At 43.6% G+C, this 27,312-nt stretch overlaps 1 protein-coding gene across 1 annotated transcript; it reads left to right on the plus strand.

Annotated features, from left to right (window-relative positions):
* Window positions 1-170: 170 nt before the first annotated feature.
* On the plus strand, window positions 171-27,312 carry LOC130111304 (ankyrin repeat and BTB/POZ domain-containing protein 2-like). Its single transcript, XM_056278450.1, has 17 exons — window positions 171-1,202; window positions 14,362-14,511; window positions 15,969-16,176; window positions 16,511-16,663; window positions 18,201-18,366; window positions 18,493-18,582; window positions 20,681-20,782; window positions 21,041-21,137; window positions 21,592-21,727; window positions 21,974-22,221; window positions 23,081-23,259; window positions 24,136-24,241; window positions 25,193-25,295; window positions 25,403-25,478; window positions 25,990-26,058; window positions 26,182-26,295; window positions 26,835-27,312. Exons 1-17 carry the CDS (start codon window positions 359-361, stop codon window positions 27,078-27,080), a joined length of 3,087 nt encoding a protein of 1,028 aa, XP_056134425.1. The 5' UTR covers window positions 171-358; the 3' UTR covers window positions 27,081-27,312.

A 27,312-nucleotide genomic window follows, 5' to 3' on the forward strand; every position in this document is an offset into this window, starting at 1 on the left:
CGCCAGAGGGCAGTAGTAATTGGCTCGAACCTGGCTTGGATTGGTTGCACCAACATAATGAGCTGATTGGCTCACTGTGCGTTATGTACTTTTTAACCCCGTTATGGTTTGGTCAGTTCTGGCACAACCATAAAAGGACAAGTGGGACACCTGTGGAGTTGTTCCTGGTGTCCCGAGGTTTTTTATCTCTTTTTTTTTCGTTTTGGGAGTAAGCCGTTCGTTACTCGAAACGTAATATCTACACTTAAGTTGGGACAAAAGCTCCGATTTCGATGGGAACAACACTTTGTTTTTCCCAACCGCGCTCAAGTCGATTCGCGCATCTTTAAAACCTCAAAGCAAAAAAAAAAACTCCGCGATGTCGAGCGATCTCCTGAAAACCCTGGAGGACCTGAGTCTGGACTCCGGCTACGTGGCTGGTGATTCGTGCGGGTCCCTTAGTCTCTCATCCGACAGGTCGAGGCGGTCTCCGTCCAACGCGAACTCCCCTCGTCGGGCACCCCTCACCGGCTCTCTGAGCAGCAGCAGCAGCTGGGACACGGCGAGCTCGGCGCCGGAGGACCCAGCGGACGCGCTGGCCGAGTGTCCGTGTCTGCCAGAGGTGGAGGAGTACCCCTGGACGGAGCCGGAGCTGTGGGACGTCCTGCGTAAAGTCACCGGTCCGTCCGCATCCTTCACCCGCGGCGCCGTCCGCCGCCTGTCAGCGCTGCTGCGGCGGGCGCTGCTGCGAGTCTGCCGCGAGGCGCGGAGGCTGAGCCGCCTCCACCGGCGGTGCGCACGCACAGAGGTGCACAGCGCCGTGAGGCTCGCGCTGAGCCGCGCGCTGGCGGAGCGGTGCGCATCCGCCGCCGTCGGGGCGATCTCCCTGCACTGCATGAGCACCGGGACCAGACCGGGTCAACGGGGCAAGTCCGCTCGCTGCGGCCTGCGGCTCTCCGTGGGACGCTTCTTCAGGTGGATGGTGGACGCCGGCGTGTCCGTGCGCATTCACGAACACGCCGCCATCTGCCTGGCCGCCTGCGTGGAGAGCCTGGCCGAGGAGGTGGGTGTGCGGGCTGTGGCGGCGCAGGTGAGGCGGGGCGGCACGGCCACCTGCGGCCCCGTCGACGCGGATCTCCTGGAGGCGGCCGTCAACGACGACGCTGAGCTGTGGGGGCTGCTGCAGATCTACGAGCCTCTGTTGTGTGGCAGAGATGCCAGTGGTAGGTTCAACTGTGTTTATTGTGTTTCTGTGTTTTATATCTTTATTTCATCAGATGCAGACAGTACAGCAGGGCCGCAGTGTCTGCCGGTATTTGTCTCAACCATGCACCACACCACCTGATTTAACCAATTAGCTCACCTCTTGGACCAAGGATGGAAAGGAATCAGTTAAATCAGGTGGTATAGTGCATGGTTGCAACAAATACCTGCAGACAATGCGTCCCTCGAGGCCTGGAGTTGGGCACCCCTGCAGTACAGCAACTGACAAAGGGATATATAGATCAGAGAAGGTTGCATATTAAGGGACAATAGTTTTCGATCAGCCCAGTCAAAACAGTCAAAAGCTTTTGGCCTCAATTCAGCCAGAAAAGTAATCCAGTGACATATATATGTTTTTTGTTATGTTCTTTCCCGTGTAGCTTTGCTATTCACAATTAATATAAAAGCACACACTGCCTCAGAAGATTAATATTTTCCTGCTCCCTGGAGTTGAACATGATGAATAATTGCTTTGAGTTTGTTCCAGCACAACACACAACACGTGTGTGGAAGATCATTTAATCTCAGGGATCTGAGGGATGAAAACAATAGTTCAGCCTCTAGAGCTTTTGTATGGACATGATTACAAGCTGTTCCTGATGTGTGTGAAAGAGGAGAGAGAGACATACTGGGGGAGAGACAGACAGACAGAGAGAAGGAGAGAGAGACCCAGACCCAAGCAACACATTAGAGACCAGTAGTTATTCATTAGAACGGTTGTCATGTGACTGACTAACACAGTAACAAAGAGTAAGATTCAGGTTCACTGACACACAAAACTTACAATCAGCGGCCCTTTTTTGAACGGGAAGTAGCTGTATTAACAAGCCCCTGAAGTTACATACTGCCATCCATTTCTCTTTTTCCTCATTCGATGCCATTGCACTACAGTAAAGGCTTATGTATAAGACTTGGTGGCTCATGGTCACGTTTAACTCCTGCATCTCTGACAGACACATAATAGTGAAAATAATTAGTGGTCATTTTGAAGCAATACCATGACGAGGGTTCCGGCTAAAGTTGCTCAGACAGGAAACTGATATTGGGTAGTAATATACATGGAAGTGGAAGATCCTTGTGATAAACATCTGCGGTCAGACGCTTTGGGTATTTCAATGTATCTAAATCTTTCTCTCAATCTGTGCGTAGGTGGGGGGCGGGGGGGGGGGGCTTGCAGTTTGGACATACAAATGGATTTCACCATTCAGACCGCTGCACTCACAGTCTTCATAGATTGTTATTCAGCACTGTTAAGGTCAACTCATTGTTTTATGCTTCTCTCTTTTTGAGTCTTAAACAACATGTACCTTCATTTTGTTGCAGTGTGTTTTTGAGCCACTACTTATGCCCTCTACCCCAGACAATATGGATATCCCCTCACTGATGTCACTATAACAATATGCCACATTTATTAGCTTCTGCTCCAATCACCATGCACCAAAAAACAAAATATAAATTCTGAGTTTTACAGCATCCAAATGCTTTGTAGCCTGCAAAATGGAAATATACCTATGGCCTTAAGGGTCACCACTACTGTTGTGAACTCACTCATGCTAAAGTGAGACAAACACTTGGACAGACAGACACAGACAGACAGACAGACAGACAGACAGACAGACAGAGAGACAGAGAGAGACAGACAGACATAGAGGCAGATAGAGATAGAGACAGACAGACAGATGGTGACAGAGACGGACAGGCAGACAGATAGACAGAGATAGAGACAGATAGAGACAGATATACTACAGACAGACAGACAGCGCTAGAGACAGACAGACAGACATGCACATATGCACACACATAAAAACAGAAACACAAATACATACTTATACAGACAGAGACACATGGCAGTGAAACAGTGAGACACACACGCATGGGAACACATACACACACAACCACTCACAGATACAAAAGCACCAGCTCATTACATTCTGTTACTTCAATCAACCCTCTATGATGCTATTGCATAATGGCTATTAAACAATGGCAAAATTGTTCTTGAACCATCTGGCGATAAAAATAAATCCCGATGGTGAAATCTGAGGAAAAGCCTGCCACTCTATCTCTGAAGACCCTGAGACCCTATTCAGCAGACCTGCTCAGTTTATCCATAGACACAGCCTGTAATGTCATTATCTTCTCTGAGAAATGGAACAGAAATATGCATATTACCTCTGCACTCCTGTATGCAGCAGTGAGCCTGACGAAAGGTTTCTCTTTTTCAAGTTCAATTACAGTATCTAGATAACCATGTTTTTTTTTCTGTCACCCTCTTTATTCCTACTCATCAGAATGCAATTTGTGCTCCACTTTGTTCAAGCTACCTAGCCACCTTTTTGCATAATCTTCTCCCTTCCTACTTTTACCTTCATCACTGCCTTAATCTGTGGCGGACGCATGAGCAAAACACCTCATCACACAGTAATTCAAACACATTTGGTGGGAACTCTCAGAATTGGCGGGAAGACAGTGTTATGGTAGTGTAATCTGGTGAATGTAATGATGGGCTGGTGTGTGAATAGAGGTCCGGTATGTGTGGGGCCACCGTGGAGGCATGGTGTTGACCCGGGCTGCACCCAGAGTTGACAAAGGGCTTTGTGGGTCGTCAACCGAGGATATGAGATTGCTTTGAAGGCAGAGGTGATGAAGAGGTTGGCAGTGATGGTTGTGAGAATGCTTATGGTTTTGGTAAAACAGGGCATGCAGATTAACTCGTTATTGTCATTTGTGTTGAAGAAAACACACAGTTCAACCCAGGAATGAGAGTGATATAGTGAAATGAAACTGTAAAACTTTCATCAAAATCGTGACCTTGAAACCATGTTGAACTGTCTCTGGTTTAACCATGACCATCTTGAGGAAACAAATAAGTTCCCAAGAGGTGTCTTGTCATGTGAAATATTGCAGTTTGCCTTGGAAACTGGCTGGAACAAATGTCTTCTGTTTTTATAGTTTTGCATGAAAGCCATGTGCAGATAACATTAAACAGAGACTGAGTTACTCTTCCTCTGTCATTGGGGTGTACATAATCTGACAGACGGCCGGACGTGTTCTGCAGCTGTCATCAACCTCTGCTAGATCCATGTCTGAGTCCACGGGTCCAGGGATCACAAACTTACCGGGCCATTTTCAATGAAAGCTTTAACATCATAGAGTAATTAGACCTGAAAGTGAGAAGTGCGACTGAGGAATGGGTTTCTTTTCTAAGTCCTCTGAGACCAACATACGTATTTATTTCCCAAGAGGGATCAGATGGGGTCAGCCATTTTGCCAGCCTTGGGGCAGGAAGGGATTTGGTGTTGTCAGGAAGTTTTCAGCAGCGACAGATGCTGCAGATTTATTAGTATAACCGTTTTTGCCAATTTTAGGAAAGAGGTTTTTGCTGTTTGTTTTGTTATGGTGGCACGGTGGCCCCGTTGTTAGCGGTGTCGCCTCACAGCAAGAAGGCCCTGGGTTCGAACCTCAGGATTGTCCAACCTTGGGGGTCATCCCAGGTTGTCCTCTGTGTAGAGTTTGCATGTTCTCCCGTGTCTGTGGTGGGTTTCCACCGGGTGATCCGGTTTCCCCCACAATCAAAAGAAACATGCATGTTAGGGTTTATACTCCTGTCTGTGCCCCTGACCGAGACAATGGGAAAAGAACTGGAGTTGGTCCCTGGGTGCAGCATGAAGGCAGCAGCCCACTGCTCCTAGCTACACAGATCACAGCTAGGATGGGTTATTTGCAGTAACTGAATTTCCCCAAGGGGCTTAATAAAGGAAACTTAATTAATTTTCTGTTAATCCTTTACAGTATCACAGGGGACGCGAGCCTATGACTGAAGGCAGGGATTCATCCTGGACAGGTTACCAGTTTATCACAATACCCATTGTACACATTGACAAACAGTGCCGATCTACGGGCAATTTAAGAGTCCTCACAAGTGTGTTTTAAGTTTGTTGAAATTCCCGTTCTGCTCATTTCATGTATACAGTAGTAGTCTGGTTTGTAGACCACAGTTCATGGACATACAAGGCAACACGATAACGTGGGACTCGCACAGAAGAGCTTGGGTTCAAACCATAATCCTCCACCTTGTCTTTGCTGTAAAGCACAAGCGTTAAGTAATTGCGGTCGTTCCCAAAGGCTCATTGAATTTACCCAGTTTATTGTTGCAGAACTGATCCTTGTGGGTGTTGTACCGTCTCCACTGTTATGTTTCTCCACTCGATCCACTGGAAATTTAACTGGTTTGACCCCATTTCCACTGTTTCTGTGGCACTGTTGTCCCAACCAAACCTTGACCAAAACAGATGCAGCATTATACCGTCAAGCAGAATAGACGTGTTGTGTCGGATCTGTGACTGCACTTCTGTTTTCATTTGGACACACAAAATCACAGGCACCCACCCACACGCACACAAATAAAACAAACGCACACACTCCCTCTCAGGATGGAGACGGGGGGTGACTCTGTTTTTATTCAGCCACACGTACACACAAGGAGAGGGTCAAAGGAAATGACTTAATCACAGTTGATTATGGAGGTAAGCGAGGCTGTGTGGGACACAGTAGCCCAGGCAGGGGGGCATGCCCACCACACAGGTAGGCACACTAGAAGCAGTCATTTGTGCTTTGTCTCCACCAAAGACTGGTCTCTTGTTGTGTAATGAACTGAACTCGTGAATAGACACTTGTTCATAAAGTCAACTTTTCTCTCTGAACATAGAATGGTATTCAATACTAATTATCGGCCACACTTGCTTCTTGCGACACCTAAAGATTTCTTTCACTCAAGACAAGGCCCTGTTTATGGAGTCCCCTCTCATTTGTCCCGGGTGAAGGAAGCTGTGGTTGTCAGCTTACATTTGCTGAGGCCATAGAGAACATGCAATTCCACCCCGAGGGACGATCCATCGGGTAAAAGGCAGAGTTCATCAGAAGATGATGCATTAAAATGATCAATAATTCATTCATCTGCCACCATGATGAGTAGAAATATGAACATAGAATAAAAAAACAACTATCACTAGTGTTGCGAAAGAGTTAAAGGTAAAATCCTGAAGATTTACATGCACAATAATGTCAATTTTCATACTTTACATTGCTGGCATATTTAAGTCAATAAGCCATGAATATCCAAATCATGAACTCCTTTGTAACTGCTCATTTTAATAGTTACTATCCAGGGCATTTCTGGGAAAACTTATACAGCACTTTGACTTCTAAGTCAAGTTCAGTCAGTTCCAGATATGCACCACATATCTGGAACCACATGTTTACCAGATATGCACCACATATCTGGAACTGACTCCCTGAAAACTGCAGGTCTGCTACGACTCTCAGTTCTTTTAAATCTAGACTTGAGACTTTCCTCTTTGCCGCTACCTTTTGTTGAATAAGGCTTGAAGCGTTTGATTTTCATCTTGCACTGGACTGCAACTTTTACTCTCTTTTTATTGGTTTTTGAGGGGTTTTTTTTATTTGTTGCCTCGCGTTGCTTCTCTTGATAGCTTTTGTGTGAAGCACAATGAATTGCCTTGTTGCAGAGATGCGCTATATTGATAAATATGCCTTGCCCTGCCTTGGTCAGGGGCACAGACGGGAGAGTTGGCCCTAACATGCATGTCTTTTGATGTCTTTTTAGCTACTGTGCTACAAATAGCTGGAATAAACTTCCAGAAGCTTTGGAACTTGCTCCAACACTGACTACTTTTAAATCCATATTAAAAACGTTTATGTTTACCATTGTTTTCTAATTAACTGCATACCTTGTACTTTGACTTTTGCAAAGTTGTAAACCTTATATTACATTTTGATTTTATTCTTTTATTCTTCAATTTAAATGTCTTGGTATGAATTAGTTTTTAAATCCTTTTTATTGTATAATAAAACAATTTATTTGTATCTATTTGTTTATTTATTTTTATGTGAACCACATTGAGTCTGTCCTTTGTATAAAATGTGCTATATAATTGATTAATTAATTAACCCAGGACCTTCTTGCTGTGAGGCCACAGTGCTAACCACTGGGCCACCGTGCCGCCCAATAAAGTTGCCTTGCCTTGGCTAAGTTTAGGTGCTATATCAATACGTAGTGGTAAGTTTGAAGAAGCAAAGTTGTAGCTAGCAAGCAGTTACTGGCAGAACAAGCTCATAAAATACTGTAACATGCATGGATAAGTAGACACGTTGGTCCTTGACTAACGGGTCGGACCCTTTAGTCGACTGGTCAACGTTGTCGCTTGCTAAGTGCGGGACACGGGTTCGCGTCCCGGCTGTGGCGATTTCCGGACCCCCCCCCCCGAATTCGCTACAATACCTTTACTTAAAGATACTACAATATCAATATTTAAGACCAAGGTTTAACCGTTTTTTTTTTTTGTCTAGAAGGTCCTGACATAACAGCATAGGCAAGTGGCAAAAAGAAAACTGTAGCCGAACAAAGTTCCCTCGAAGCAGTCACAGACAAGAATTTACTCTGAGGGACCAGCAATTAGGAGTAGCTGTTTACTACTGGTTTATAATCCTCCAGTCCCAGAGGTGCATTAATATACAGAGTGTGTGATGCCTGTTAATCTCTCAGCGTCTCCAAAAATACCACTCAGTTGCCAGAGCTACAGATAAATGGGAATCGTAAAGCTTTTGCGAGTGTAATTTACACTAATGTTGTTATGCTAATTTTGAAAACATGAATTGAAATGAACAGAATACATGGCTTTGATGATGATAATGTTATTTTTGCTGTCTAAAATAATATGTCAATGTATTTAGCAGTTAATCGCCGAAATTGGATCCTGTATGGCATGACTAAAATCTGGATGAATTTTAATGACCTAGACTTTATCAAAAGTCTATGAATATTTTTTAAAAAAAGTTAACCGTAACTGTACGAACATGGCCAGTACAATCCCTGCATCCCTAATATCTTCATAAGAACACACTGCACCCGTTATTCATTATAAATCGCTAAGAATATTAGCTAATTAATCAACCAACCAACCAATCACTCATTCAATCAATCAATATTTGCATAGCAAGTTTCATAAACCAAGGTAGAATCCAGTAAGCTTTGGATAAGTTGAAGATGATTGAAAAAGACATTTTGAACCCTGGTTCAGGTAAGAATGTCTGTTTAACCTTTGTGGAATGGGTGATTATGGGTTTGGGGTAGGATGTGAGTTTGGAGTATTTTCGATATCAAGCTAGGGTAGACATAAAACATTGTTGTTAACATTGTAAATTTCATAGAATAATTAAAAAAAATAAACAGTTCTAAAGTTTAAAAAAGGCACTACATAAGCAAAAAATGTTGATTCGAATTCCAAGGCTCCAACAGCATATGTGGAGCCTCAGACCTGAATGATTAACAGCACAGAGCAAGATCTGTGACCTTTCTACTACCCCAAGTGTGCGTGACATGATACTCATGTTGGTATATTCCTAAAAATAAATCTTCCTTGGATGACTCGTGTTTGAGAGAGCAGCTCTAAAGCCGTGCAGCAGAGAGGCTGCTGGTCTGACGCAGTGTGAAGAAACAGTGATGATGCACAGTCAGCACTGGATGACACCACTGCAGGGGAGATGTAGTTGAGGGAATTTGATGTAGTGGAGAGGGAGAGAGAGAGAGAGAGAGAGCCCTGCAATGCCAAGAGCTGAATAATAATAGGAACCCCCTTACCCAACTGGTTACGAGGCTGAGAGCACAAACCTGCCCTATTAACACACCTCAGGAACAGAACACACCACCAATCAGACCCAATCAAATTACGAAACAGTTAAAACAAAACTACATCACACGTTGACAAACACAAACAAAAACACAGAGCAAGATGCAGTGCTGTCTGGCTGTAAATCGACAGTACACCATAGCATATTATTTGAGCATGGTGACTGATCAACAGGTAAAAAGAATGAGTGAGCCCAGCCTTGCTGTTGAAAAGAGGAGACACAGGAAAACCTGCTCCCTGCAGAGCAAAGGCTGGGCTGTCACTGCAGCCTCAGTGAGCCTGAAACAGCTCCACTTCCTCATCACATGTGGACAACAGAAACATGTGAGAGAAGCACATTTTAAACAATTCCATCTAATAACAAAAGCTTTTCTAAATCAGATGAAGAAAACCTACCAATCCCACTAGGGGGAGACCCAAAGCAGTCTATGTTGCTGCCTGCCATAAAGCGAGGGACAGTGAGTGACAGTCACCTGACACACGTTGTTGCTGCCATGTTTGACGACAGTATGTTCTTTTGTCTTGTATTACGTTTCTTTGTTGTACTATGTTTCTTTGTTATAGTGTGTTTGTTTTCAATGGTGTTTTCCAACTGATGTTTGGCTTTTTTTTCTTTTTCTTTTTTTCAATATTTGGACACTTGCTTTGGCAATATGTACATTGTTATGTCATGCCAATAAAGCAATTTGAACTGAATTGCAAGAGAGAGAGAGCGAGAGAGAGAGAGAGAGAGAGAGAGAGAGAGAGAGAGAGAGAGAGAGAGAGAGAGAGAGAGAGAGAGAGAGCATAACTATAACTGGGGTTCTTTCATGCATGCTAGCTAAAGGACAGCCACTGTGGCTGAGGGTCACTGTGTGTCTTCTCGGAAAGCTACTCTGAAAGTATTTTGATATTTCCTCCTCACACATGCGGTGAATGGTTGAGCAAGCAGGAGGAAGACCTGCCAGGGAGCAATGTGTGTATGTTGCCTGCAGGGAGCACGCCCTCCCTGGCTTTGATTTTGAGGATGACCCTTCCAAAGCTTTTTCCTTTGTGTGGAAGCTCCAAAGTCAGCAAATGGCACTTCCAGCATGACACAGTGGACGGGGTTCTTATCTGAACATCATGTGCTGGTGCCTCTGTGTGTGTGTGTGTGTGTGTGTTTGACATCACACACGGATGGCTGACTTTATTGTTCTTTGCTGGCAAGCTAACACATGCAAAACAATTTGTTCTAGCAGGTTAAACAATGTAACGTTTAACTTCATCCTGTGTGCAGTAATTTCTATTATTATTATTATTATTATTATTATTATCTTGCATCCCCCTTTCTTTTGCTAGCTAACATGTATGTCATGCATTAATACCTAGCTATAGGTAGGGCTGGTCTGGTATAAATGTGGCGCTTTCTACCAAATGATTGTCAAATTTGGCTAATGTAACTATTAACTTTAAAACGAAAAAAACTTTCTCGTCAGTGCTTTTTAGCAACGTAATGCAAAGGGGAGTCTGGGTAGCTTGGCGGTCTATTCCATTGCCTACCAACACGGGGATCGCAGGTTCGAATCCCCGTGTTACCTCCGGCTTGGTCGGGTGCCCCTACAGACACAATTGGCCGTGCCTGCGGGTGGGAAGCCGGATGTGGGTACAGGGGCGTAACGAATCAGCACCGGGCCCTAATGCAAGATGGTCAAAGCGGGCCCTATAGTAACAGGTCGGATTGTATTTATTTATTTATATAACCAGGAGGATCCCGTTGAGATTACAAACCTCTTTTTCAAGGGAGACCTTGCCAAGATAGGCAGCAGCAATGAAAAGGCACGGTTACAAAATCACACAGCTGCAAAATCACACATTGAAAACACAAACAAAAGACAAAAAAAAATAGAAAAAAAAGTAAATTACAAGCAGATTATAAAAAGCAAGTACATGTTGTGAAATCAGCTTCAAGTACTCTCAATGTGGATTCAAAACAGCTCAGGGAGATTAACTCTGTGAGTTTCCAGTCATTCTGCAACATATTCCAGGTTAAAGGTGCAGAAAGTATATGGAACAGAAAGCAGCACATATAATAGCCAAGACAACGAGAGGAGTAAAGGCCAGCACTTCTCAGTGCAGTTAAGTCACAGATGTAGGAAGGCAGTAGACCGAGGATTGCCTTATATATAAAAGTATACCAATGACTGAGCCTTGGGGTGGCCAGAGCAGGCCATCCCACCTGAGCATACGACTCACAGTGATGTGGCAATGATCTGCAATTAGTAACACATCTCAAAGAGGAAGACATTGAGCAGAAGCATTCATATATAAAAGATCTCCATAATCCAACACAGGTAAAAAGGTGGCAGCAGCAAGTCGCTTTTTTACACTCAAAGAAAAACACAACTTATTTCGAAAATAAAAACCCAGTTTCAGCCTCAGTTTTTCACAAGGTTCTCCACATGTGGAGCCAGCAATCAGGAAACCCAGGTATTTGTACACATTGACCACCTCTATTTCATTTCCCTCTAAAGTGGTTACTGAAGGGGGAATTTGTGACATCTTCCTAGAATTGGAGAACAGCATAAACTTATCTTAAGCTTAGTCTTATCAGCGTTTAGACCAAGGTTTAGCTGAAGTAATAAGTGCTGGATAGCTGCTAAGGCTTTCGGCAGGGAGTCAATGGCCTGAACAAGAGTAGATCCACAGCAATAAATAACTGTATCATCAGCATAAAAATGCAAATTAGCATCTGCCACATGTAGACCCAAATCACTGATGTAAATAATGAATAAAAGGGGACGTAATCGGATCACCATATAACGCGCACCTCTAAACACAGATGGAAACATCATGGTGACAGCGCACCAACACGTAGGTCTACATAAACATAACGATGACGGCGAACCAACAACACATAGGTCTACATAAACATAACGGTGACAGCGCACCAACACATAGGCCTACATAAATATAACGGTGACGGCGCACCAACACATAGGCCTACATAAACATAACGGTGACGGCGCACCAACACATAGGTCTATATTAACACCATGGTGCCAGCGCACCAACACATAGACCTACATAAACATAACGGTGACGACGCACCAACACATAGGTCTATATTAACACCATGGTGCCAGCGCACCAACACATAGGCCTACATAAACATTATGGTGCCAGCGCACCAACACATAGGCCTACATAAACATTATGGTGCCAGCGCACCAACACATAGACCTACATAAACATTATGGTGACGGCGCACCAACACATAAGCCTACATAAACATGGTGACAGCGCACCAACACATAGGCCTACATAAACATGGTGATGGCGCACCAACACATAGGCCTACATAAACATTATGGTGACAGCGCACCAACACGTATATAAGCACCGCACATAGACAAGTCAAATAAATAATAAATAAGTTCTACTTACATCATAGGCGCACTCTCCTGGCTTTTCGCTGTGCGAAGTCGTCAATGAAACCATTAGGTTCCAGATGGCGGGCACGAGCATTCTCAGCTGAGAGGGTGGCGAGTCCAGACAAACGGGCCTGTCCCATTGCACTCCTCAGAGACGACTTGACGAGCTTCCGTTTTGAAAATGGTCGTTCTGCAGTTGCAACAGTCACTGGAAGTGTTAAGAAAAGTAGTAAAACTGTCCAGACTTCACCATCACTGCGATGCAGTTGTTGTCCACGATCAACATGTTGGCTAGTTGTTGGCTTGTTGCGACGTTTAAGATATTTTCTCTTAAACAAGCACGGAATAACACGAGCTGTATTGGAAATGCTGAAGTGACGTCATTTTTGTAAATATCACACAACTTGCTCGCTTGCTCAAAATGATCATCATCTGTTGCAGTGCACAGTGTTTTAGGCTGCACAACTTTGAATGTGTCCACTGTTGTCCTCAAACCCGTGAATCGCTGTGTCAGCTGAGAGATCACAATGTCGAGAGAGGCGTTGAACACAGCCACGCCAAAATAGGACTCTGCGTCTGCTAAACGTTCGTCTTGACAAAGTTCATCGAAATGCCCTTTCACTGTCCTCCAGTGATACTATCTCTGGGAGCTTAGCTTTTTCCTTCTCTGCTGCTTCTTTTAATTGTCTTTTTTGAAATCCGCCTTTGTGTTTGTACTCCATGCTGCTCGCTGTCAGGTTAGTTGACGCTACTGGTCTGATTTAAACTAGCTGTAATAGTCTCGTCACATGATCGAATTGAGACTTGGCATTGGACAACAACAACACGCATGCAGTATTACCCAGCAATCATTGTATGTTATGTGTAAAATTATGACAAATATCCCAAAATGAGAAACACTGATTCATTTAATTGAATAGTTTTAGTTTATTTATCGTGTTTCATAGTTTATAGATGGCTACCGACTAGTTTGTGTAAAAACCATAACGGAGAATGCCTTTTTGCTGGTATGTATCACTCGCTCCACAGGCTTATCATCTTCGTGGGCGGAGCCTATTGAGGCCGCGCTACCTGCCTTGGCCATGTTCGGCCGTGCTGGGTAAGCCAGGCGCGTGTCCCTATGCAGCGGCATAACTTGCATATATGGTAATTACGCCCCTGTGTGGGTATATGTCCTGGTCGCTGCGCTAGCGCCTCCTCTGGTCGTTTGGGAACTGGGGGGAAATAGCGTGATTCTCCCACGCGTGACGTTCCCCTGGCGAAGCTCCTTACTGTCAGGTGAAAAGAAACGGCTGGCGACCCAACATGTATGAGAGTAGACATGTGGTAGTCTGCAGCCCTCCCCGGCTCGTCAGAGGGGGTGGAGCAGCGACCGGGACGGCTCGAAAGAGTGGGGGAATTGGGGAGGAAAAAATGGAGGAAAGCCAAAACAAATAAAAAAATTTAAAAAATGTAATGTAAAAGCAAAAAAAATATAATCAGGATTTTGGGGGGGGGGGTATTTCACCAGCAACAAGGGTTTGCCTTGTCAAACGGAGAACAATGTCAATTGTTTTGTTACAATCAAAGAGAAAAAGCATGCAGTGTTCTACTATATCCTGAGTTTACACATATTGTTATAAAGAAGGTACCCATCAAGGGAGCACATTAAAGGAATTATTTACACTAACTAGACATGTGAGGAAACGGAAAACACAATGTCATTGTTGACCCACATACAAGACCAGGAGGTTTATGTATACGAAGCTTGTTGTGTGTTTCCTTGTTTGTGACAAGGTGTTTAACCACAGCCCTTAGGCGTTAATTCCAGCTTTTGGATGCTCCGAGCTGAACGTATGATATTGGCGCGTTGAAATTAATTTTTAATTAAGATTTTTAATTAAACACATTGATAAGCACCTGCCAAAATACTTCTGTGATTGCCGTGCAAAGAAGCAAAGGAAAGATTGGAGGTGCAAAGTTATTGCAAAACACTAAATATTGTATGTGTGTGTGTGTGTGTGTGTGTGTGTGTGTAGGTGAGTTATCTCTACCAGCCTGCATCAGTCCTTACACCAAGGTTCCCGAGGAATCAGCGGCAAGCAGGGAGGATGCTTACATGGAGCTGGAGTTACGTGCCCTGGAACAGGCCCTACTGGCCACCTCTGTGGGCAGCATCTCAGAGCTCAGTAAGTGTGTGTGTGTGTGTGTGTGTGTGTGTGTGTGTGTGTGTGTGTGTGTGTGTGTGTGTGTGTGTGTGTCGTTAAGTTGTAAAAGCAGCCACAGTGAGCTCCTGTGTAAGTATGTGTTTGTATAAACTGTGACAGGCGTCTGGCTTTCGGGGATGGATCATTAAGGGCTGCCAGGTCTCCCTCGGTTACATAACAAGGGTGTTTGTATTAAAAAAACAACAGCACTTTCACAGTGTGGTGACCTCGCTATAGACCTCTGCCACACCTCATTATCGGGATACTTGTTTGAAAAAAAAGAACTGAATGTCTTTATCCAACCTGGGTCAACCCCCCCCCCTTCCCTCACACCAATCTAGGTCTGCATCCCGCCCCAATGCTGCCCAACATCAGCACATTCACATACACACATGCCTATGCACATACACACATGCCTATGCACATACACGCATGCCTATGCACATACACACATGCCTATTGCACATACACACATGCAATTGGACCTTACTCAAACCAGGGACTGTGCTCTCTTAACTTGGGTAAATGTAAATTAGTTTTCCCCCCACTTATTGTCAAGATCATATCTGGAAAATAAATTATGGATCGTGGAGAAGGTGGAATGTCTAAAGCGACATTCAGCCTACACGTCAGATCCAGCCCAATTCTGACTTTTTCCTGAAATGTGACATGGATCAGATTTTTATAGATAAGTGTGAACACAAAATAAGTGTGGAAAAGATTTTTTTTTCAAGTTGGGGCGCTTTCAAGTTTGCTGCAAGATCAGAATCATATCCAACATTTTGCCATGTGACTCAAATCTGTATGGTGAGGTGGGAGTTTATGTGCATTTCATATCACTTACCATGGTACAAATTGGCAGGATTGGCTGGCTTGTGTCAGCACCATGTCTTACCTTTCACAGATCAACCAGTGTTATGGCCTCAGCAAAACACGGGGTATTAGTTGGGGTGAGGCGCTGGTAAGTAATTAGTTGGGGGAAAAGATTAAACTGATGGAAGTAAGTGAAAAGACAGTGAAGTCAACTGATTTTTAGGTGTATTCAGGGAGCTGCCTCTACTCAACCTAAACCTGAGGGCACATATCACAATTAACCATTTGCAAAAAGGAATTGCAAGAAAACGTGTGAGTGTGGTCGTAAATGTCAGTTGTTGTTAAATTGCACAGGCAAGTCGTTTCAGGCCAGAGATTCGCTTGCACAGATATTAGAATTGGATCTCTTTGAAAAATAACTAAATGTAAATAATGAAACCTGTATTGAGAATTAAGGCCCCGCAGTCTTAACATAGTGAAACCGAGCTTGCTAGCTTTTACAAACTCTATCCGTGGAAGGGATTCAGGGCCATTGTTGCTATCTGAAGATGTCCGGTATGTTTGAGGCCTGGTAGTATAGCTGCAGGCTTGTGCTGTAAATAAAGGCCTGTTTAATTTTTGCGTAGGTGATCTGGTTTTCCGGGCGATGCGTCACATGCAGCATCTGCACAGTAAAAGCTCCACCCTCAGCCCACCTAGAACAACAACTCCACCGTCTGTATCCTGGGCCCCAGACGCCCTCCGCACACTCTACTACTTCCTGTCCAGCCCGCAGATGGAATCCCTAGAAAACTTCAACCTGGAGCTGCCTGCAATGACCCTCAGCAGAGAAAAGTACGGCTCTTTGTGTGTGTGCGTGCGTGCGTATGTGTGTGTACATGTGTGCATGCAAGTTTGTATTTGCGCGTGCTTGTTAAGTCTTCTTTTGGTGTCTGTGCACATTTGGATGATCGGAGGAGAAGTAACTTTTGAAATAAATGTCCCAGTGAGAGTCAACAAACGTAATCAGATGGCATCATTGTCCTCAAGCTTGGCATTGTAGGATATTACATTACCGTAGTTCTTTTTATAATCTTCATTCAGTAACCAGTTAGAGTCTCCACTTTCTTCAATAACCAGGAAGACTGAGTATTGTTACTGACTTCATGCTAACCCTTCCCTCCCCCAGGCCCTTTATGCTCCTTCCACCTCTCATGGAGTGGATCAGAATTGCGGTGGTGCATGCAGAACATCGCCGCAGCCTGTTGGTGGACAGCGATGACGTTAGACAGACGGCCAGACAGCTCCTCCCAGGGTTGGACTGTGAACCCAGACAGCTAAAGTAGGGCTCTCATAGGAGTACTGATCATCTGCAAAGATATAAACCCCAAATATCTTTCATAAAGTGGCAAGATAACGTTGTCCACAGATGGTACTATTTCGGACCTGTGCTGAATTGCTGTTAGTTTAATTTGCACTCCCTGCCTTCTAAGTCACTTTCCACCCTCTTATCTGAAGAAGTTGATTTTAACTTACGTTTGGCCTCTTCTATGCTGAAGAGCAACATTGTGGGAGTTTCTCAGCGTTGAGTCCACCTGACGGCACACATCTTTCTTCCAGCTGACTGCAGGGCACTTTATAGCAGCATTAGATTAACGACACAAAAAGTCTCACAAGTGTATAATAAATAGGGATGGGTATCGTTAGGATTTTATCGATACTACTACTCTTATCGGTAGTGCTTATCGGTTCGGTACTTTATCGATACTCTTATCGGTTCTTTTTGATTATTATGCAAGAAAAAAGACAATTAAGAACAGAATCGACATTGCTTTATTATTCTATTATATAACTTTATATAAATATAAACAAATATTATTTATTCAGCAGCAACAGCAGCAGCAATGTTTTAAATGCGTCTGAATTATAGACTTTATAATCAACATTCAACAACAACAAATAAGATAAAAAATAAAAGTAGATAAAGATAAAGAAAAAAAATATATTAAAAATAAATTTTTACAGCAAAAGGCTAACGGAAGTTCAAACAAACAAGAACCTAGAACATTATCCTAACAGTTCTTCTGCAGAAAAATCAACATATCTGCCTTCTCCGGCAGGAGTCGTGATCTCTCCTGACTTATAGTGTCCCCGGCTATTAGCCTAGCTACCTCCATATCTATGGCTCATACGGCTTGCCTGCAGTGGACGTGGATGGAACACTACGAGCAAAGCAGTGGAAAACTCTGCATTTCCGCAGATTAATACCATGTTTCGACAAAAGATGTTTCGACAGATTGCTTGTATTGCCACCCTTACTGGCAAATGATTTGTTGCACTTGTGGCAACGAGCGTTGTTGTCATCGACTTTTGAAAAATACACCCAAACCTTTTGAACGTTTAGTTCTCTCCGCCATGATGAGCACTTGAGCAGAGCTGTCTGTGCGTGTGTGAGCGAGTGTGTGGAGCACAGCACAGCCCCGCCCCTCGCGCAGTAAGAGAGCGAGACAGAGAGATGGAGAAAACGGCAAACAAGATTATGTTCGCGACGTTTAAATTCTTCGAATAACACAATTGCCACAATATAAATCTTACTTCATGATTTCTCGAGTACCTACCGACTACCGATAGCAGAACCGAAAACGTCGGATCTTAAAAATGCTCCGGTTTTTACTAATTTAGAACCGGTTCCCGTTTAGAACCGGGTTTCGGGGGGCATCCCTAATCATAAATCCTGAAATATGCCTGAAAATTTTCTCAAGAGCTCTCAATATTACAGACATTTGTTTACCTTGCATTTTCAGTCCCTTTATATGGCCATTTCAGTCCCTTTAAATGGCCGTTTCTATGTATTCCTGTCTCTCTCTATTTCCCCGTAGGCCCGAGTGCTGTTTTCACTCATTCAGGTCTCTGGATGCAAAGGCTGCTTCAGCTAAGTTCCAGCTGGACCTGGCTTTCAGGATGCTCTTGTGTGGTCGGGCAGACCTGCTCCCCCAGGCCATGCAGCTTCTGGGACCCAAAGGACTCAACACCATGGACGACCAGGTGAGCATGTGTCCCAGTGATCAAGATGTGAACATGGAATGAAGTGCGGCTACTTAAGTGCAGGGACGTGCCAGGACACAACAAGTCTTCTAGAAGCATCAGTCCAGTGTGTTTGCTTCTCTCCAGGGAATGACTCCTTTGATTTACGCCTCTGCAGCCGGGGATGAGGCGCTGGTCCAGATGCTTATAGATGCAGGTGCTGACCTGAACATACAGGTAAAACACGGCTTCTGACTTGGTCATTGTGCTTTACACGCTACAACTTTTTTAAAATGTATATTGTATTTGATTTTGTATTATTCTTATTGTTGTTCCATTTCTCTTTTGTTGCACAGTTTCCGTAGTTTGCCAAAACAACTCATTTATCTCCTCATTGTACTTGTATGTGAAGTATGTGACAAGTAAACCTTTGAATCTGGAATCTGGAATCGTCCAACAAATAAGGGATTAAAAATGATAATGATGTAACAATTAAGTAATAATGAATGTGAATCTAGAGTTTTATCAGATCCAAGGCTCTGTTAGGAAAATTAAACTAACAAAACACTATCAGCTCATGTTCCAAAATAAAGAGCACTTCGAGATTTTAGGCAAAATAATATTCACATTTTCAAGAGTTTATCTAAGGAACAAGGTAATAAGATTATAACTGACCTAAAGTTTTAAAGTTTTCATTGATACACTTTAAAAAAAAATCACTCTTTCTTTAAAAAAGACCTTAGATTTAACGTTTTAATATTATTATTATTAATAAAGAAATTCAAATTTATCTGAATTTATTTTGAAATTACTGTTACTCTTTCCACAATTGAATGAATGTGTTTAACAAAACTATAGGGAATTCTATATGTTCAAAAATTGTAAATGCAACTTAACTGCATTTCATTCAAATTTAAATAAAGATAATGAGAAAAGATCAGAAAGTTACTTGTAGATTTTAATATTAGCTAAATTAAATAGATTTCTCCACCATACATGTAACTTATGGGCATGATTTGATTGATATCGTTATTTACTTTTATTTATTTATCGTTTTTGAATTGAATTGAATTACTTTCCTTTGTCATTTTTTTCAGTCTATTTTGTTTCCACTTTTTCTGGTTATTTTTTTTCTCTTACTTTCTTTATATACACACATTGGCCCCTACCCCAACCCCATCGACACACCTAGATATTTGCTTTTCCCTTACCCACAGCAGGTTTTATATCAAGCCAGGGTCCAGCCTGACCCTTATCTGCCTCCCTTTGCCTGGGCCCATATTCTGCCCCAGCAGTGCACAACAGCACACTTACATACACGCTGATATGTTCATTTGTGATACTGGGCTATAAAAATAAAATTGACTTGACATATACATGAAGTGTCCCTTACTCTAATTATGGTTAATATTTGCACTCTGTACATATGTGCAAGCGCGTGCATGCACACACACACACACACACACACACACACACACACACACACACACACACACACACACACACACACACACACACACACTTGCTTTTGCTTGCTGGTTGTCCATCGTGCCCGATGATGACCATCTTTTCTATTTGTGGGTCCTTTGAGGACTCAGATAGCAGAAGATACCTGCACAGAGATGGTTTTTAAAGTGGCATGGGGGGTGCGCTTCTCCCAACGCCACATGACTTGATTGTAGAGGAGATGGTTCCGATGGCAAGGGGGATCCCTAGACGACCGGCACCTCCACACAACTGCAGGGGGCTGCCGGAAATCCAGTTTTTCGGAAACCGCCTCGAAGCGTGCCGCCACAGCTTGCTTTTCTGTTGGGGTAAGCTCCCTTAGCCTTATGTCTTCCAGACTCACCCACAAGGCAGCGGGGCAGTGGTTGATAGGTGCCAGGGCATGTCCACCGGGGTGGGCCTGCACACCATATCTCTGGGGCCCACTGCTGCTCTGAGATCCCCTGCCAAGTTAGCCTGGGGCCGCAAGACCCCAGTTACCATGTGTGGCCACGGGGAGGCCTGGCAGGAGTCTTGGTGAAGGAGAGGCTATGTACTGGCAAGGGAAGGCTTACACGCTAGGATGCTTCCCTATTCGCCACAGAGGCTAGCCAGCGGCAGCAAGCTAAGGGCAGGAAGGACACAAGCGGGTTGGAAGAACACATGCACCTTCCCTCCAACTACACACTGCTGCACTAGACGCATCACAACACCCTGTGTGTATGTACACACACACACACACACACACACACACACACACACACACACACGACTAACATGCTTTTACATTAAGTGCATTTTATGAATGCTATGCAACGTTTGACTGATTGATTGTTAAATGATTGATCAGGTACCAGGCTACTCTTCTAAACATCCCTCCACCTACCCTGGTAGTCGTCGCTGGGTGGCCCTCACATTTGCAGTGCTGCAAGGTCACCTCTCAGTGGCTCAGGTAATAGATCTCAGTACAGTACAAGCCGTAAATTGTTGCCAAAGTTACAATCCTGAAGACTTCAAGGCAAACAAATGTCCTTCTTGATAAATACTGTTACTGGTGTGCCTAAAACAATAAACACCACCGCAATCATCACTTATCAAAGAGGTGTTAGTACAATGGGTTAAAACAACAGTGTTCAGGACTGTAACATGAAGAGTATGCTTGGCTCCGTGGACATGTCGGCGTGAGAGTATAACATACCTGTGCTGGCAGCTGCTGCTGGAGGCCGGGGCAGACGTGGAGGGAGGCGCCATGACTGACGGTCAGGGGAGCTGTGCAGAAACTCCCCTTCAGCTGGCATCTGCTGCAGGTGGCCATACTGTGGAAACACACACATATGCAAACATATACACACACACACCCACACACACACACAAAACCCCTCTAGAACTGGCATCTGCTCTAAGTGACCGAACAGACAAAAGACACAAAAACACACACACAACACGTACACACGCATATATGCACTAGCACATGCATGCAGACATGCAACACCCCATCAACTGGCCACAGATGACCAAGCAGACAAACAGGCACACACACACACATACACTCACTCCCTCACTCACTTGCACATACAAAAACCCCTCTACACCTAGTTTTACAGTGTGATAGTGCAGCTGAAAGACTCACACATATCTACATGTGCACACAACCACACACAAAGAGGGAAATAAAATAATTAATTTAAATAAAGACACACACATCAGAACTCCCATTCTCGATGAAATGCACTGATGCTTCAACCACTTTCATGTCTTCAGGTTACTATGAGATGGTGAGCCTGCTGCTAGACCATGGAGCAGATCCCCTGCTCAGAGTGCATCAAGGGCATTCTCTTACATCCCCGCTGTACGAGGATATGAACTGCTTCAGCTACGCTGCATCACACGGACACAGGTGGGCAGTAGAACCTTAAAAACTCCTAACCCACCTCTTTGTAGTCCTATTTATCTTACTCCTGTATTCATTTTTGTTAAGCCTTGCTCTCTTGTAGAGCTTCTAATTCTTATTTTGTTTCCTTAATCTTAACTACTGGTATCATTATTAATATGATTACACTTTTTAACTGAACCTCTCTGACAGTGCTACCCACTGTTGATGGATTATACCCACAGTATGCATAAGCAATGCCCTCTTTTCTAGGAACACCTTAAGGAGGCTGCTGCTGCAGCCTCAGCAGAAGAAGGAGGACATCCTCTCTCTGGAGGAGATCCTAGCTGAAGGAGTGCAAAGACAGCCAGAGGAGGATAACGCTCCTGGCAGTCCTGGATCTTTCCCCCAAGGCTCTGTCACCAGGCCATGTAAGGCCAGAATGAGGGCTCTCCAGCAGGCAGCCTACTTCAGTGCAGAGCATGGCTACCTGGATGTCACCATGGAGCTCAGGGCGATAGGTAAGCAGGCTGGGGTCCTGTTTATGATCACAGACCTAAAGTTACTACGATTAAGGGGTTACATTTTAGAATGAGATGTTAAAAAAACATTCTGAATATTACTATATCACATATAGGTCTAATATTGCCATTCTACACTCAGTTCATATGCAGTGGCTTTATGGTAACATAGTGGGTGTTGACCCTGTTTCCTCACACAGTCAGCAATAAAATACTCTTCTGCCCTAAATGTCACATCTGACATCTCCTTAGCCCTATTGTAATGGTTCATTTTCTTGCCAACATCTTTTCATTGCCCTCTTTTATCATTTGTATTCTTTTATTTGTAAAAACCGATTTATGAACACTGTTCTTGAAAAACACTACATACATACATTTAATTTGAATTGACCTGATTCAACCATGTGAGGAGAGTCAACAATGAGATGGTATTCTTACTTTAAAAAGATCTAGTTCAATAACAAAATAACCTTTTCCAATTAAACCATTCAGAAATCAATCTACTTGCTGTAATGAATTTCATCATTTCATACCCTGATTTCATTGAAGAATCAAATGAATTCTTATCATCAGACTTTCAATCAGTCTGTTTTCATATTAGTTGCCTAGAAGCATCACGGAAGTTAGCAAGCCAGCTAGCTGTCAATAAAGAGTTTTGTGAACTCGGGGCCACGACTCCTCAACCTCATGAGAATGGACTGTGATCGGAGAGGGTGTGCAAATTCTAACAAACCAAATCATACTTCTGAAGCTGAACAAATGACACACCTTACTTCTCTGAATGAATCAGAATCATTGGACTGGACCTTTAAGACCTAATTTCCATCTCCATCCGCCTCCTGTCTCTCCTTCTCTCCAGGTGTTCCATGGAGGCTCCATGTGTGGCTGGAGTCTCTCCAGAGAGCCCAGCAGCTGTCCAGGGATGATGTCACCCTGTCCCTCCTCACAGAGTTTCACTCCATCCAGACAGATGAGTACAGCCAGGAGCTGGTCTCCACAGGCATACCGTTCATGTTCAGCTTGCTCCTAACCAGCAAGGTACCGGCGGAACAATACACAGCACACCTCACGCCGTGTCTTTGTGTATTGTCTCATCTAGTAGTACTTTCTCAGCTGTGAGCTAACCATTTACATGCATCATATTCATATGCTGGCGGCACGGTGGCACAGTGGTTAGTGCAGTCGCCTCACAGCAAGAAGGTCCTGGGTTTGAGCCCCGGGGTAGTCCAACCTTGGGGGTCGTCCCAGGTCATCCTCTGTGTGGAGTTTGCATGTTCTCTCCGTGTCTGCGTGGGTTTCCTCTGGGTGCTCCGGTTTCCTCCCACAGTCCAAAGACATGTAGGTCAGGTGAATCAGCCGTACTAAATTGTGTCCCTAGGTATAAATGTGTGTGTGTGTGTGGGCCCTGTGTGATGGCCTGGCAGCCTGCCCAGGGTGTCTCCCTGCCTGCCGCCCAATGACTGCTGGGATAGGCTCCAGCATCCCCACAACCCTGAGAGCAGGATAAGTGGTTTGGATAATGGATGGATGGATGGATGGATGGATATTCATATGCTCTTCACGTACAGCAACAAATACATAAAGCCTGACTGAGCTCCCCTTGTATTGAATTATGTGTTGTAAGAACTTGAATGACAACAGAGAAAGTGAAGTGAAATTACTTCATACAAACAGCTCTGCAAGATGGTAATATATTTAAAGATGAAAGAACACTGTGATTTTAATAAATATTATTTTTTCATCCCTCAAATTTTCCTCTGAAAATAACATGGATGTTTTCTATGCATTGACAGATGGCATGACTGATCTGACATAACATTTGCAGATGCAATGGGCTCGTTATCGATGGTAACATTTGCGCTCTTGTATGAGCCACCTGTGTAATGTCCTCTCTGTGCTCTCCTTCCTCTATAGGATTATGTGATAACCAAAAGACTGGCGTCTGTGTTTTCTCACTGCTACGGCTGTGCCCCTGTTCCTCCTGTCCCAGCCATGGACATCACTCTGTCCACACAGCTGGGTAAAACAAACTCTGGGCTTTTAAAGCAAATAATGAAACAAAAATAACTTGAACTTAAGGTAATACACAACAGTAGAGTCAAATATGTTCAATTATGTAACATTCAAGTACTGAACATTATGGGTGGAGCAAGTTCAGTGCTTTGCTTATAAATAATTGCACGGCCTCACCTACACATTTGGTGCACACCAATCATAATTGGCCCTGCTTAAAGAGTGACAAAACCCTAGACTATTTTCATGAGTTTTCTGACATTTGCAGGCATTTGCAGGTTAAAAACCATGTAAATATTAAATACACACCAGGCTGACCCTGGTACTTTGTGATGTGAGCATAGCAGGATAAACACAACTGCAACTAATAACACTAATAATAGATCTGTTTGATTTAGGTTTGCCGACACAACTACCAGTATTGACACAGACAGACCCAGCACTACCAATTGTCAATAGTACTGCCAAACAGACACATTATTAATGTTATTAGCTGCAGTTGTGTTTATCCTGCTATACTTACATCACAGAGTGCCAAGACCAGCCTGTCATGTTCTTAACCTTTAGCTAGTTTTTAACCTGTAGATGTCAGCAGACGTATTAAAATAGTCTAGGGTTATATTACTCTTTAAGGGCAGGCTGTTTAACACAGACAAAATATCAGTTTATGCTGCTAATTGATGTCTGTACTGTTGTTTTTATTTGTACTTGGCTGCTGCTCACTCATCTCCACCCCACCTGCCACCTGTTTGGATTTGCTTCTGTATAGTGTGGAGGGGCTTAGTGCTTTGTGTTTTCGATATACAAATGTGATCTAGGTGCAGACAGAACATAAAAGCATCTCTAAAGTTAAAAATCATATCACAGTGCAACAAAAAACATTATCCATACCCATTTTTCATACATGTGGACTGATCATTTTATGGCAGCACTCAGTGGTTTGTCTCCCCCTGCTCAGATGTTCATTTCCTGAACAATAAGGAGATGTCCGATGTGACATTTATGGTGGAGGGGCGTCCGTTCTTTGCTCACCGAGTCCTCTTGATGTCGGCCTCTGAGAGGTTTGTTCTCCAACTTTTCCCCTGGTTTGATTATGCATCCTCTGCGGCTGATAACATGTCACACATTATTGTCATGTAACCAACAGTTTCGTTTTTTCCTTGGTTAGGTTTCGGGGCCTGCTCAGTGAATCTTCTGACAACGACATCATCCACATCAGTCACATGAATTACAACACATTTCAGGTGGGACGTGACCTTTACCCTCAAATTGTAGTATATATACTGTAATTAAAAAAGGGAAAGAAAGTCATGCTACATTTTTTTCCCCTTGGTGCCGATGTTAGTCTTTTTTTCTTTTCTTTTTTTTTCTTGTTCAATTAAACCCAGATTGTGCTACCTTAGAAACGGCATAATTGATACTTAAACTTTATGGACTGCAGTGGCTTAGTGCACTTTTGCATAACAGCATGAGGGTTTAAGGTCTTTTTTATTGAGCGCGGGGGGGGGGGATTATGTTCTGTCCCTGTGGGTTTCCTCCCACAGTCCAAATACAAGCATGTTTGGTGAATTGGAGACTTAATTGCAGAAAAGTGCGAATGATGTTGAATGCCCCTCAATGGTTACAAGAATTATTCCTGCCTTCCACCAAATGCCTCCAGCCCCCCCCCCCCCCCGGATTATGTGGGTAAATGATAAAGGCACAAATGACTGGTTTTTAGAAATGCTTAACGATCCTTGTTTAACTTTCCTCTAGATGATGATGAAATCTCTGTACTGTGGGGGGACAGAGGGGATGACCATATCCTACTCTGATGCCATGAAGGTAATTATCATTCACCTTATTTTATTATTATTATTTTGCTAGCTTAGCATCTTGGGAAGACCGCTGTGGTTAACATACTAAATGACTGCTCACTGAATACAACCGTTATCATTTATATCGCAGCTCCTGCCAGTGGCCAGCTTCTTCCAACTAAAGGGCCTAGAAAGGTGCTGCGAGATCCAACTCTCACACAGTCTAACTCTGGACAACGCTGTTAACATCTACCACACCGCTAAGGTAAAGCAGTATTACACTATACAGTGCTGTCCCACTACATGCGGGTATTATCTATTGGTGATTGTTAGCTCTTGTTTTATTCTTATACTGTACAAAATATATATCATATCACCCCATTATGCTTCTCTGCTTAGAATATTTAGATATTTCAATAGTCCAAGGTAAAGTACTACTTTTTTGCGTAATGTAAAATGTTTAGTTTGTTTTCTTCCTGCAGTTAAACTTTTTTTCGTGTCCTTGTTTCTATATTGTGTATCCCACCAAGAGACATTTCTGGTATGTGCAAACCTAATTAGGCTGAGTGTGAAACTAATCTGAGCAATACAGCAGGCATGCATTTATTCAACTATTATATGTTATATGTTCACTGTGTTCAAGACAATATCAGCTCGGTTACTGGCAACTCTGATCATATCTATGTCCACTTTTTACACTGGCTTGTTTGTGGCGTATGAAAATAACGTGCTAGTTATTTTATGCAAATAAATAAATTAACTAGCTGTGAGGTTAATTGTGTGTGTGTGTGTGTGTGTGTGTAGCTGCATGGGGCACCAGAGCTGAGGCGGTTCTGCGAAGGATTCTTCCTTCAGAAGATGGAACAGCTCCTAGAGAGAGAGGACTTCCACCGGCTGCTCCTAGGAGGTCTCAGTCGGGACCTTCTCTCCCCAGCGACAGACATCTATGGTGGGCCCTGGCAGGACGGACTCTCCCCCGTCCTCCTCAACGACCTGGAAGTCACTCTGGTCTGCAGACTGTATACCCTCTACCCCACTTGTAGAGAGTAAAATCACACCAGTTTTACCATTCTAATACACTGGCATTGGGATTAAAATGCATGGGAATATCAGCCATACGCAGTAGCTTCACCTTACTCAAATTAGTGAGATGATGTCAGCACCGACTGGGAGAAGAAAGGCTTGTGTAAATCCTTCCAAATGTCACTTGTTACATGTGGGAAATTAATTCTGGGTATGTAAGATACATGTACATATTTTCTTGCGAATAAATGTACTTTCC

The sequence above is a fragment of the Lampris incognitus genome, chromosome 4 (assembly GCF_029633865.1).
Source record: "Lampris incognitus isolate fLamInc1 chromosome 4, fLamInc1.hap2, whole genome shotgun sequence".
NCBI classification, from domain to species: domain Eukaryota; kingdom Metazoa; phylum Chordata; class Actinopteri; order Lampriformes; family Lampridae; genus Lampris; species Lampris incognitus.

Bases quoted from the DNA above. Each gene is read 5' to 3' on its own strand.
- LOC130111304 (XM_056278450.1), top strand. From the start codon at position 359: ATGTCGAGCGATCTCCTGAAAACCCTGGAGGACCTGAGTCTGGACTCC. The intron at 16,177-16,510 runs GTACGGCTCTTT...TCCCTCCCCCAG, and splicing joins ATGACCCTCAGCAGAGAAAA to GCCCTTTATGCTCCTTCCAC. The intron at 26,296-26,834 runs GTAAAGCAGTAT...GTGTGTGTGTAG, and splicing joins ACATCTACCACACCGCTAAG to CTGCATGGGGCACCAGAGCT.